The 14,517-nt window shown below is 38.5% G+C and overlaps 1 protein-coding gene and 1 long non-coding RNA gene across 4 annotated transcripts in view; one reads left to right on the forward strand and one right to left on the reverse strand.

The window, feature by feature from the left end:
• LOC110827305 (sodium-independent sulfate anion transporter) overlaps positions 1–14,517 on the reverse strand; it is a 67,062-nt gene that overhangs the window by 16,199 nt on the left and 36,346 nt on the right. For all 3 annotated transcript variants that reach the window (XM_022058873.2, XM_022058862.2, XM_022058852.2), the window contains one exon: positions 13,192–13,963. In XM_022058873.2, the coding sequence (XP_021914565.1) occupies positions 13,192–13,552 (361 nt within the window). In that variant the 5' untranslated portion in view covers positions 13,553–13,963. The remainder of the gene's footprint in view (positions 1–13,191; positions 13,964–14,517) is intronic.
• LOC110827348 (uncharacterized) overlaps positions 14,272–14,517 on the forward strand; it is a 35,816-nt gene continuing 35,570 nt past the window's right edge. The window contains exon 1 of the long non-coding RNA XR_002542286.2: positions 14,272–14,429. This is a non-coding gene — a long non-coding RNA (uncharacterized LOC110827348). The remainder of the gene's footprint in view (positions 14,430–14,517) is intronic.

Consider the following 14,517-nt stretch of genomic DNA (forward strand, 5'->3'; position numbering starts at 1 on the left):
ACGTAAAACTGGATAGCTGTCAATAAAATCGGCTAGTTCGATTCCCGACAGTAGCAGAATCTTACTTCTTCAACACGACTAGTCCAGCCCCGAAGCCTTCTGTCCAATAGGTGTCCTGCAGTCTTTTCCCTGTGTATAAAACTGCAATAATTTAAAATGGACAATTCACCTCCAGGACGTTCCGAGGTTCCCGGTGCTTAATTAAGTGCTCCGGCCGCTTTATTCCCAGGAAAACAGAGCCCGGAACACTTTTTAAGAATGAATAATTCTGAGCAAAGGTTACCAGTGGTTTCCTACATAATAGTTTACAAGACATCTCATAACCGATGAACAAAATAACTCGATGCAGCAGGGTCCTTAGGATCCTCAGTTGTGAAGATCATCTAAGCCTATTTCGCAATAGTCCGATAATAAACCCTATACTGAGTCAGCAGAATTCAGTCCACAAACCATTTTTAAGATCAATTTTAATAGTGTATTATCCTGCAGTCTCTGCCTGTTCTCCCAAGTGGTCTATTACCTTCAGGTTTTTCTGTTAAAACACTGAGCACACTTGTCTACGTCATGCGCACTACATGTTTCTAATGTTTACTGAACATATGTTATGGCATTATCTATTGTCTTGACCATGAGTCAACAACCTCTTCGTTGCAGCGGCTACTGATATCTTTGTCGAGGGCAGCAGACGAGAATTAATGTAGTGGGCAGTCAAAACTGTAGAAAGATGCCGGAATATTAAGTTAGGATGATTAGCTTCGGAAAGCCCAAAATTTGATATGGATAATAAATAAGCAAAACAGATAATTATTATTTTTAATGTTTACTAAATCGGTCAAATGCAAAAACACACGTGTTCACAAAACTCATTTTCGAGAAAAATATTTTTAAAAAACATGCTAACAAACACTGTTCATTTTACGCTTGGTTTATTTTTCCCAGGAATAACTGACCAAGCATATAATTTTTATACAATTATAGTTAACTAACACCTTTTTATCCAGAGTTATAAGATTATTTTTGGACTCGCGTTGTTTTGAAGTATCCACATAATATTGAAAGAATATTGCATGACTCATGTAGTTATATCTCTTTCTTCACTGCTGGAGTGGCTTATTTAAGCCACTGTGCGATTTCAGTGGTTTATTTACGGTCAAAATCTAAACCAAAACCTGATAATTGAATGAGTCCAGGACTCGTGTCTCTTTTATGGGAAACAGAAAATATATAAGGCTATCCACAAGCAGTAAAGACATGAAATGGTGTGGGAGACGACTGGCATGATATCAATAAGTAATTTCTCTGAAAAAGTGGACTTATATGGTTCCATAAATAACCAATTCAATTATTAAAAATAATAACTAATGCGAATCTGCAGCTACCGTTACCAAACAATGCTACTTATACAGAATTCTTACTGAAGGCAATATTATGTGAACAGACCCCGATTCGTGTAGCACGTTTTTTGCTGTGTGAAGCGATAATAGCCCTAGATCTGCATTTGGGTTCGACAGACTTTCACTCCATTTGCTACGGCTACTGCACATGGTAAGAATTTTCTCTGCAGACGATGCTTTCAGTATCGGACAGCAAGTTTTGCTCAGTCCAGTTTGTGCTATTAAAATGGCATATGATTCGCACAAGTTACTGAGTTCTTCGATAGAAATGTTATCAAATAAAATGTGGAAATTAATTTCTGCAGAAAGACGTTTCATTTTGCCTAGTGCAGTCTGTCTAAACCGCAAGTCAGAACGCCATATCGCGTGTAGGAGCCTCAGGCGACCTCACATTGCTCCCCGATAGGCCTAATCTACATGCAGAGTGCAGTGACTCACTTGCGGTGCTAAATTACACTGGTCCCCCTTCGCAGCAACCCGCATCTCTCTTATGTAACCGACAATGAGTAGTACATTCAGTATTCCACACAGAAACCGTTGTTTCATAAAAGAATTCTTTACTAACGGATAATACAAGAGCGGTGTTGCATAGGTTCAATATAATGACCAACGGTCGAAGTGTTGTTTATTTTGACGTAAGGAAAAAATCATATGTCAACGAACCTGTCATATCCTAATAACTTCCAAGGGACGAACTTTTTAAGAAACTTTATATCTACCATGTCACTTCATACCTGATAACTTCATAATATCGTAGTAGTGCGAATGTCTGAGGTGGGAGAAATAATAGCACCATTAAATATAGATATAATATTTTATGTAAAACAATATTAAATATGAACAAGGAAACGTTGTTTTATGTAAATAATAAGACGGCGAAATGTGTATATAATTTCCTGTTACATAACTAATGACCCACGTGTGTGGAGATAAAGAACAAACATGCATACAAATTTTGTACAAGCCACGTTCATGCGTTAACTATTACAGACATTACGACGGTTTGAAACTTTGTTTCTACAGCTGACATATTTAACAATCGGAACTTGAACTAACAGAAATTATGCACATAAATGTATAACTCGTAGTTCTTGATTAAAATATCTGAAGGTAATAAGAGTCATACGATCTTCCTACGACGTTTTTGTGATTTCAAGATTGAGCTGGTTTGCGATTCACCGGGAAGGCACAACGCCTGGGCATGATCTATTGTTTTTAAATATTTTATAACTATCCACTGGGGACTAAATGCTACTTCACGGGCTACTTGTTCATTTGTAGACTAATGTTTGAAATCACGTTTCTTTATATTTAACAATTTTCAATTATACGAACCTTTTGACTGAAAGGAGGAAAACAACACGACTTGTTCGAAGAGCAAAACTGCACAAATCAACGATTCTTAAGGGTTCTGCCGATGGTATAATACAATCTGGATTTTCGTGTTTTTTGGATAGAATGTGTGTCCCCTTCATTTCACCATAAGACGAGGACAAACGCAGTCCTCGAAACGTTATGCAGTTTTGTAACATTAGACTACAGACAAGGTCCCAAAACCCAACAAACCAGATTGTATACATCACATCAAATATCTCTTGTAAATATCAGTCATCTGACGAAGTTTCAGTAAGCAATGTTAATTTATACTGAGAACTGAAAGAAAGCCATAAACACACTCTGTGGGCGATACAGTATAATACTAAAAGACAAATCAGGTGATTCACATGATCCCAGCCAACATGTAAAGAGTTTAAACACTAAACAGTTATCTCTTCCTGATCAAAACACACCCTCATAAAATGCCGTCTTAAAATCAGTCGCCTTATGAACTGGAAAAAGAATGGGATGTTAAACTTTGGGAATAAGTAACACCGTCGCCAAAAGATCACTTAAATGGTCATAAGCAAGGGTCGCTTTGACGCTTACCGCATTTACACATTGCATTACAGTACAATACTGTCCCCAGGATCTACGTAACTGATTAGTGCGTTACACACTGGACTGTCGAATTCAAGGCCTATCTTCAAACAAAGGTCAAACCGCAAACAGAAAACAGCGTTATCTGCAAATACAGCTTCTGTTTAACTTTCTTCATGGCAAAGGAAGAAACATACTAAATTTTCGTTTAATGAACGTTCAGTTCACCAATTCTACCAGTATTTGTGGCTAAAAAATATATTTATAATTACAAATTAGATATAAGCAAACATAAAATTAGTACACTGGAGCTCTCAACAATAAACGACGCGTAACAATTTCGTTGGAAATTTCTTGAGTGGCTGGCGACTGTTGGTTCCTCAAGAAGGACAAGGCTCCATGGAGTTACAATTGCGTCTGAATCACTGCTGTTTTTATCTGCAGTAAAACTATTATTTTAGAGTGCATAGTTTCGCAAGCTTTCTCCTCTCATGCTGTGAGGTTGCATGCACTGGTTTCGGGTGTACCAGACAGCACGTCCTCATTCGCTGCCCTCCTCCTACTCTTTTGTTGCATCTCTCCATTATTCAACGCAAAGCATGATCGCTGTGAATCCAGTCACAAGATAATTACCAGTGACTGTTTCAAGCACCTGAAAATAGCCTGCGGATATAAGATAATGCCTGGCTCATTTCTTCTCTGACCCACCTGTAATTCGAGACTGCAGAATCTTCTTTGAACAGCAAGAAGTTTAATAACTTCTTTCGATCAATCAACACATTCACCCAATTTTACGGAACATGAAAGTTAATTCTCTTATTCACAAAAAAAAAACCTTCGTCTTTTCCTGCCCAGATAAATCTCAACACAATTTACATTCGTCAAACGCAATTTTCAAATGTCTAATACGGACGAAGACATCTGTTTTCTAAGATGATGTGACATGTAGTCTCGTAGAAATTTAATGACGTTCCTGAGGTGCCACCTTCATCAGGGCCGATCTACCAGTTCTTCATATTCTAGACGACCTTCTGAACTGAGAATTTATTCTCTTCAAAAATTGAATACAGATGAAAGCTACAAAAGGCAAGGTCAGAGGCATCGGTCCATAATAAGATAACTGTACAGAAATATACCTAGCCACGTAATATATCGATCGACGATCTTGTATTCCTATCAAGGAGGATGAGAAACCTAACCAGACTCAAAGGAATCTTTCTACCACAGCCGGAAGTCAAGTGGCAATTACTGCTCTCTCTTTGTCGCTATGAAACCGGTCATTGAAATCTGAAGCGATAATCCACATGAAACACGAGCTAAGGCTTTATTTATTAATCCCGATTTGTTTAACTATGCTGTTAAGAGCTCAGACTATGTAGCGCGAAATGCTATATGGTTAATATTGGTTTGTGAAGGAATTGGAAGGCCGTGACCTAATTTAAGATACTATCGCAGCATTTTCCTTCAGGGACTGAGGAAAGTCACAGAGAGTATCGTAAGTTTTGCAGTTTTCCGGGCCAAGATATGAACAAGAGCCCTTCGAATACGACACAGTAATAATCACTCGTCAGTGACGTTCGGTAACCAAGGATACAGTAAAACCAGACTTTCTATTACGGTCCTCGTAGGTTATCAGAAAAAGGTTATTATGGATATTTTTGTTTTAGAAATTCCACACTATAAACTTTCTTCAATGGTCGCTTCATGCATTACTCAGAGTAAGATGAAGTTAATAACTTAACCCGAACGTAAAGCCACCACGCCATAAAGACGTATGGGGGAGTGAAGGTAAAGCTCCACACAGTATTACCCTCAGTACTGGACTATGGTTGATCAGGATTAGGTCCTGTTCTGTTTATTCTGAAGAAGATATTCCGACGTTCATTAACACAACCGAAATTTTCAAAACAAAGCACTTTTAACCCTTTGAAGCAAAATCTATTTTAAATAATATTTAAGAATTCAGTGCATTTCATAAAGAAAACAACATTTCATCATTTCAAGGAAAAACTGATTAATGCTGTTTAAGGAAATGAGCTCTGTCCATTATGTCGATTGTGATCTTAAGCCTTGAGATGGAGGCGATGCATTCCTCTGAAACGATCTCTACCACCTATAAAACTAAAAGGCATCGAAATCTATTAGACCACAATCCGCTAAAACGTCCTGTTTAATGTTAATCCTAATTGAAGAACTGATCATCGTCAGTAGACATTGATGAAACATCGCATCTCTCACTAACCTGAATTAAACTCGCGGTTAAAGGAGCTGTTGCATAATGACCATGAATTTACTTCATCCTTCAAGGACTTTATTAACCGTGAAGAAAGAATGCTTACGTCGTTTCTTCATAACTTGTATTTTAATTTATCTGACAGATAATTCGGCTACTTCAGATACGTTTTGTTTAAATATTTTCTATTTTGACTGCGACTCCTAAAAGAATATTATTATTATTATTATTTAGTGTTCTATCTGACGACAGGTCCATATGAACAGGATCCTTCCATCCTTTTCTAAGACTGGGACCTGTTCATATACGTTCTTGGCAGATGATCCAGAAGTGGTTTGCCATTGCCTTCTTCTATGTGTGAATGGAGTAATTGTTGGGATGCCACGGAGGAAAACTCCGTGTTGCCTAGACCACGGCCTTGCCCAACACAAGTTATAAATTCGGGCACCGCCGGGAATCGAACCCGAGAGACCCCAGGATTGTGAAATGCGCCAAGTTGGTTGTATAAGCTACTGATCAGCGGAAGGGTAGACATTACATGGATTCGAGAATGTCTTTCATCATCTAATAAGTAACGGTCCTCGCACGTGCACAACTCTTGAAAGTCGACTTGCTTCACTTTCAAGGTAAAAAAAAAACGGTATTCTAAACTGGCATTAAGTGAGTTTAAATTAGTAATTTAAATCATCGGTACTGGTTTCCAGAATCGTTTTGTGCGAGGCTCCTTTAGTGCGAATAAAAGTTTGAGCCCCCCCAATGAAATTTATAACAGTGATTTCAAATGCAATTTACAAGTTTCAGAAAGTAAACTCCAATGACGTCTATGAAGTACTTTTCTGTTATTTGTATATTTGTAATTTGTTGTCATTTAATGAGGCCGTATACGTAGACCCTACTATAGGTCTAATCAGACCATTAGGCCACTCCCCGACAAAAGTTTCGCAGAATTTCGTCAGGCCGTGGCTCATAATTACGAAGCTCTGATGCACATCCCATAGCACGTTTTGGGAACGACTTCTAAAACTCAGTCCCACAAACAACGGTGAAATAAATTCTTAAGTTGAAAAGATTCGACAAACAGATGCGCTGTGCGCCATGTTTTGTAATTCACCAAGCGCCTAATAACGGCTTCGCAGAAAATAAATTCTTTCATGGAAGTGTCACAATGTTCTGTCTTCAAATAAACAAAAACACAAACGTTAAGTTGTCTCTGTGCTTAAGCAGATCATCAGTATGCATGGGGAATGAAGGAAAAGCTCCACGCATTGTTAAAATATATTTTAAAGATGCGTGAGGACGTGGACAGGAGTCGAACGACTCAGAGCGGAGTCACGTAACGGGATTTTTGAAATGGTAATGGGTCTTCGGGGTTTCATAACAGTCGAAGATCAGTTGGATAATGCTGTTTAAGGAAGTAATCGCTGTTTGCACTGAGAACGATAAGAAACCAGTGTATATATAATGCATACGTAGTTACTGACTGTTACAGTAGATGGTACACGTTATTACCACTGATCTAAAGGCTTAAATGCTACACAATTCAGGTGAAAGCGTTCTGATATATTGTTTCCGCTAAACGTATTCGAAATACTGTGAAGCATTAAATTTCAAACCCTTCACTCCTTCAGGCCTGAAGTTCCAGTTTGGTACAGAATCGGAAAGACATTTTAATACAAGAATTATAATTTAGGCTGGCTTTCATATTTAGATATTTGGAAGCAAAAGGGTGAAGTTATGTCTACGCTTAAGTACCACATTATAAAGACGAATAGGGAAAATGAAGAAAATAAAGAATGTAACAAAAATATATACGCGCTTTTAATTAATTAAATTAAATCATTACGTATGTCGGCATTGACACTTTGTGAATTAGCGAATCTAGTGCAGGTGTTCAAAATGACTACCGTCACAGTTGACATCTGTAAGGAACTGACTGACTAGCGGTCACTAAAGTGTATTTGTATATATATATATATATATATATATATATATATATATATATATTTGGGAATTATGTAACTCTACTTAAAGAACCCCAGGTTTAAATAGGAATAGGAGGCAATATCGATGAGATCCCAGGGTCTCAAGACGACGAGTGTGAAGATGACGGTCTTCTGTGATATCCCAGAAGACGGTCATCTTCGGGAGGCGATGCAGGTTTCATAGCCGGTCGGGAAATATCTCTACTCCTGGATATCCACCATTGCATTCGTCGAAAATCCTGTTACAGTACTAAGTTTTGCGAAGTACAGATTGTGGTAAACATGTGATTATATTGCAACCCAATGCATGCATCTTTTGAAGTAGTTGCTGAAATTAGTCTGCAACTCAATGGAGTGGATACTGTCTTGAGTCTTACGAAATGTCTGAAGGAATCATAGTTCCAGAATTAATTCTGAATCACTATACATTAGGGTGCCCTGATCAGTGAAAGCAAAAGAATTACATAATTTGTAACGGCCTCTCGGGGTCTCTCTCTTTCCGACTTGCTATTAAGTAATCCACAGCGTTCGTGGAATCTGACGTGAGTCATTCTCCTTTACGAATACCTCGACATAAAAAAGGTTTACAGTTTCGATAAGTTTGCGTGCAAAATCATGACATCCGCTGCACAACGCGACAGAACACGGCTTCGGCTCAAACAGATAGGGCCTAAAGCTTAAAACGTTTGGATTTACTGGTATTTTCTTTGAGGCTGGTTAAATGCTGACAAGTTCTTCGTCCAATTCGATAGTATACACAAAAGAATGGTGCGGTTTCAAAATAATAAACTTTTGAAACCGCACCATTCTTTTGTGTATACCCTGTATTAATTAAATACAATGGACACACGCTATTTTAGGGTAAGTCAAATATTAATCTTAATGTTGGTACCTTTATTTTGGTAAATGTATCCCTGTCTATCATCCAAAGTTACGAACAAAATAAGGGTGTTAAAGAAAGGTCTTGAGAAAAACATTTGGACGTAACAGGACGGAAAAACTACCTAATGGCGATTTCTATAACTTATACTTTTTGCTTATTATTATCGTTATTATTTTGATCTAATTACGGAGAATTATACTTGAAGTGGCCGTAGCAGGCATGGGAAGTTATATGCGTATAAAATTGTAGTCACGAAACGCAATTAAAAGAGTACTTGGAAATAACCATCTATAGATGGAAGGATTATGTTAAAATGGACCACAAAGAAATATGATGTGAGAGTGTATCCTAAATTCAATTGGCTCAATACAAGGTCCAACAGCGGCTCATTTGAATACGGAAATGAATCCTCAGGTTCCTTAAAAAAACAAAGGCACTTTTAACCAGTTGGGCATTTATCGGATTTCCAAAGAACATTAAACCACGTGGTCAGTTATCAATGCCTAATTGAAAATTAAGACGAAAAAGTATGCGACTTGTGATTGTTTCGCGAGAGATTTTATGATTATTTTGGTTCGAGTACTGTAATGTCGAAAATGACGCTGCGTCACTTGCGAAATTAATCTGCCTAAGATCTTAATCTTTCATAATCTTTCCTAAAGGGCGAATAACTCTCTTCTTACTATGGATCGTTCTCAGCTGGTTCCATACCTATTTTATTATTTTAAGACGGCATCTACTGAATAAATTCAAATAGCATAAAAATTCAGATTTCAACCACATTTATGAGGGAATTTTAATGACTGAAAGAAGCAGGAGTTTAATAGGACACACTTAAAGATACAAATTAGACAAGTAAATAGACACTGCATAGCATCTTAATGCCTATCAGTAACTACCAACAATTTTATAAGCAGAACGCTACATAAATCGATGTGTATGGAATATAAACACGGATCATAAGCAGAACTGGATTTCAGATATGAAATGGCATTGTAAAATGACAGTTAAGGGTAGATAAAGTAATTACAATGTCTTGCATTTGATTTATACAGTGTATATTGACCTTAATACTTCAAACAGGACAACAAATTTGTATCTATAATCAATAACGAAACAATTTGGCATGAACATTCTCATTATAAGCCTGATTGCATTGATATTAGACAAACAGGTGTTTCGTGTATGCCACGTGAAGCTGTTAGCCTTTCAAACGGCCAGATATTCAACAGACTATAACACCTCAGAGCATGACATTTACAAGGAGTTCATATTCTCTCAATCTCTGAAGCATACAAGAAGACAAGACCAAAGCAAAGACCTCAACAGTTACACTTCCTTCGCTCCAACTCTTTGCCGAATGACGTAGCTGATATTACGAAGTGTACGAAATGTGACTAGGTGGAAGACACTGTTTTATTGTTTCCCTGCAGAGGAGGCTTCAAACAGGATTTGAGGTTTTCATGGCGCTACGAACCAGAAGATGGACAACTTTGGCTTCAAGTAGCTGAAACACACTCCCACTCCTGAGCAAGCTAATTCTTTAAGGGGGTGTGTCCTTTAGAGTACTCGGGTAGAAATTAGAAGCCTACAGCACATTTCAATTGATAAGTTGCTTTACTTGTGCATTGACCTGTTCTCACTCTACGTCATGATTGTTAGTTAATGGTTGATCAGCGGGTTTGACGATGCCTCAGGTGCAACTAAAATCAGACGAGAATTCAGATCCATGCTTGACAAGACTGAAACGTGTACATGTGTCAGGAACGCGTTCTTTGCGAATTTGTACTAATCTACCGCCTTTATGTTTATTTAGTGTAGATACAAATCAGTTTCATTTATTCATTCCTGTTTTCATTTCTGTCATTGAATTTATCCTGAGCTCTCATTCACAAAACTTGTTTTATATTCATCTTTATTAGAACTGGCACAAAGATGAACGAAAATTAAATTATAACAATCTAAACTATGCCAAGCCAGTGTAACCTAACCTGTAGCGATTTGGATTTCTTCCAAAAATCGGCGTGTTTTCAGCTACGGGAAAGAATATTTACTTCGCCAGTACCCGCCGCCACAGACGTCCGCCTGTAGGCAGTGTTAACGACGTCTAAAGCTCTTGCCAAGATGAGAGGGAACCGTTAAGTAGTCGCAGAGTTGTAAACGTTTATTAGATAAGTAAAACTTACAGTTCATGTCCTCCTTGCCCTGTTATCTTTTTTAGTTTTCCACACCTTAAACCAAACGGATTTATGTATAGTCAGAAACAAGATACCTAAAGGAACTTATGTTTTGTTTTAATAACAACGTGCAACAAATTTGGGGTAATTTCTTGTTATGGGCATGAAAGTAAGTTTACTTTATAGATTTTGGGGTGCTAAACATGGAAAGAGTGCTTAAGTTGGCAGATCGGCTCTTGTTTTCGAAAAAAACCTAGTTTGTTATATTTATACAAGGTATTTTTTAGTTATATGGCAGTAAGATATAGCTGAAAACATACCTTTTGTCAAATACGTTGCATTTTCATCTTACGCTTGTATTTAGCTACTGGGGCATCCCTTTTCAGGAACCAACAATAATCGGCTAACATGGCGGCACTCCATTTGCTTTTGTATCTTTGCTCCATCGCTGAGATGTCTTGATGGAAGTGCTCATCATGTTCGTCGCTGAGGTCACCACAGTTTGACGGGAATAAATCCAGATGTGGGTGCAAGAAATGCATCTTCAATGACATGTTGCACCCCAGTTTTCCATAACAAGTCAGTGAGTTCTCGTTCTGTTTGATATAATTTATTACAGTCTTTATCTCGAGTACGAAATGTTGTCACTTTCACAGAATGATCTAGAATATTCCACAGTTCTAGCCTCGAGGCCAAAAGCTCTGGCGTATTCTTCGGCAGTTCGAGATCCCAGATGAGGTCACTAAGCTCACTTCCTGTGATCTTTTGTGGCTCAGAAGGATAGAGGCTTGTACAAAATGATGGATCTCTTGACGTAGACAGCTGCTGTACGTCTTCGTGTGTATCTAAACATCATCAGTCTCTTCATCTTCATCAGAGTCTACAGAAAAACTTTCGGGTGTTTCAGGAATAGGTAGTAGTTCACCGTGAGGGACGGGGAGAATTGCAGATGGTATATTTGGGTACGTCACTGTCCACTTTTTATTCATTGTCACCTCTTTTCGAATAGGAGGCACAACACGGAAGTAACAGTCTGTGATGTGAATTATTGGCTCCCTTCATACCATGGGCACTGCTGAAGGCACAGAACGTCCCTTACAATTCACCCATACGTTGAGTTAATTAAGGGGGCATAATAATCTTACACGACACAAATATTGCGCAAGAAGTAGGAATCTCGCAGAGAACTGTTAACTGAGAACAATTTACCTAGTACCTGGCCGTATTCGAGGAATACTGCAAGAGTTGAAGATGCATTTGAGGCGGCAACAACTTTTCACGTAATGCAGAGCGGGTGACTGACGCTGATCACGTTTTAAGAGCGTGGTGGTACTATAACCGATAATAATGTATAGTAACTCGCTAATACGAGACCCCAGCCGTAATTCGAAAACATGAGCCGATCGACATATTTTAATGTGATTTTCGTGTTCAGCAGCCTAAAATTAGTCAAGACCGGTTAGTTTCGTTTTCATAACATTTTATGTCTTGGCCAGTGTAAGATATGAACTACAGGTACAATCTTCTCTCTCTCTATCTCTCAAATAGGAACTATTGACTGCCACCACGGAGCGGAGTCACTGTTGAAAAACTGATAGTCGCTCAGCTATTCAATGAATCCTCCGAAATTGACGAAACCAGAATGTCCATTGCCGTGTTAGCAAGATCCAACCACCGATCCCTAATCTCAGCCAGATGAATCCAGTTTACATCCCTATAGAATCCGTTCTACTATTATCCTGATTCTATAGTTTACTGCGATGTCTTGACTCACAAGAAAGAAGTCGAAGATTTCTGTCTTCTGGGTTGTTGCTGTGTAGTCTGGTCGATGTTTACCAACGTTTCAGAGGTCATACTGCCTCCGTCATCAGGGCGATGAGTATGAAGATTTCTGTCTTCTGGGTTGTTGCGCTATGTAGTCTGGTAGATGTTTACCAACGTTTCAGAGGTCATACTGCCTCCGTCATCAGGGCGATGAGTATGAAGATTTCTGTCTTCTGGGTTGTTGCGCTGTGTAGTCTGGTCGATGTTTACCAACGTTTCAGAGGTCATACTGCCTCCGTCATCAGGGCGATGAGTATGAAGATTTCTGTCTTCTGGGTTGTTGCGCTGTGTAGTCTGATCGATGTTAACCAACGTTTCAGAGGTCATACTGCCTCCGTCATCAGGGCGATGAATATGCCAATAGTGTGGGTGGGGCTAGAAGACAGAAATCTTCACTCACCGCTGTGAAAACCTCAAATCTTACAAGAAAGAAGTCGTATTTCGCAGTATATGATACATATTTTCCTTCAAAAAACCCACTGGTGTCGTAAAATTATCCGAGTAGTAGCACACGATTTAAGGTAAGATCGAAAAGCGTTGATTCAAAACACGAAAAAAAAACAATATACACATCCTGAAAATTAACTGAGTATTCGGTTAAGACAAATACGATAACATCAATAATTACGAAATTCGTGATTAATATGAAAGCAAAAATAAGGTTCTTTTGCCTTAATAAATTTTCCAGAAGAGGAGGCCGTGAGAACGTTCTCAGATTGATGCAAATGAACAGCTTCACGCTACTGGCTCCTTAACTTACAGACAAAATGCGTATACTTACTTAAAGCAGAATGTCCATTGACAGCGTTCCACGACACGGCTCTGTCACAAGGCCTGTGAAGATGGTGGTGGTGCAGATGGTGCAGCTGGTGCAAAGGATGGTGTGTGTGGTTGTTGTTGTTGTTATTATTAAAGAGTGCGTTGGTTGTATTGTTCGGAACAAGCACTTTTTTATTCTTATTTGAAAGGTTCAAATCTGAATTTGCGAGGTTTGTCAGTCCGATAACGTCCAGGGTTGACGTTGAAGAAGTATCATCAGCTGGTGAAGTGTCATCTGCCCCACCACTACCGGTCATATAATTTGTGAGGGTTACCTCGCTGTCACTTCTGAGTTCGTTTTTCATTTTGTATGACTTCGACATCAAAGACGCCTTTCGTTTGGTCCTTACTGTCAGTCAGTTCGGCTCCAAGAACTCAGCTGTTTCAAAACTTTTCTAGTTATTGCTAGAATAGAAAGCAACTGAAGACATTTGTTTGTAAACAAATTTAGAAGATCGTACTTCCATACAGTAACACACAGGTACTGAATTTCATCACCAGGTTTTGTTCAAAGTGCATTCAAATTATTCACGAGAGTCACGACCCGAGGTCTCTTCCACATTCATTTTGTTACTATTTACATGTCACTTGTTTTCGCATTTGTTTGTTATTAGCCATGCACGATATGCAGAATGAACTCTATAAATGAGACACTATTAACTCACTGCACGTCTTAAAAACATTGTACTTATTTATATGACGATAACATAACAGCTACATTCCAGTTTCGTCACCTGAAAGAAGGAATAAATTATTATTGCTATATTCCAATTATGATCTAAAAAATAAAAAAAATTATTATGACTGTACTTTAATTTCGTCGCCTGAAAAAGGAATAAATTAATTCTTAAATGTTATTTTTTTATAAATGTTTCTAAATCGCATGCCCAAAATATAATAGGGGCACACAAGGACGTCAACACGAGTAAGAAACCTTTTCAAAGACCACTGGACCGGACATGCTTCTGTAAAAAGTTGCAGACTATAAAACTTTGTGAGCACATTATGTTGTTAAGGCTGGTTCAGTCAGCACGACGCAAAAAGCTGTTAAACGTGTGGATCGGAATCACATCATCTCATTGGTCCATGTGTCTCACCAGAAAAAATACTAGTCCCCGGTATCCGAGATTTCTCTGTTCATATTGGCCTCAATTACTGGAAGATGTTTAGTTGCTCCAGTACATTTCAGTCTGGCTGCAGGTAAGTGATTAGTTATTACGCCGATCCTGGTCTCGTGGCGCCTCTGTTGTGGCCACCACGGTCACCAGACTTACAGGCTTTTACTTGC

This window comes from Zootermopsis nevadensis, unplaced genomic scaffold, assembly GCF_977971745.1.
Source record: "Zootermopsis nevadensis isolate Lab colony 2312 unplaced genomic scaffold, Znev_1.0 Znev_ptg000003l, whole genome shotgun sequence".
NCBI lineage: Eukaryota > Metazoa > Arthropoda > Insecta > Blattodea > Termopsidae > Zootermopsis > Zootermopsis nevadensis.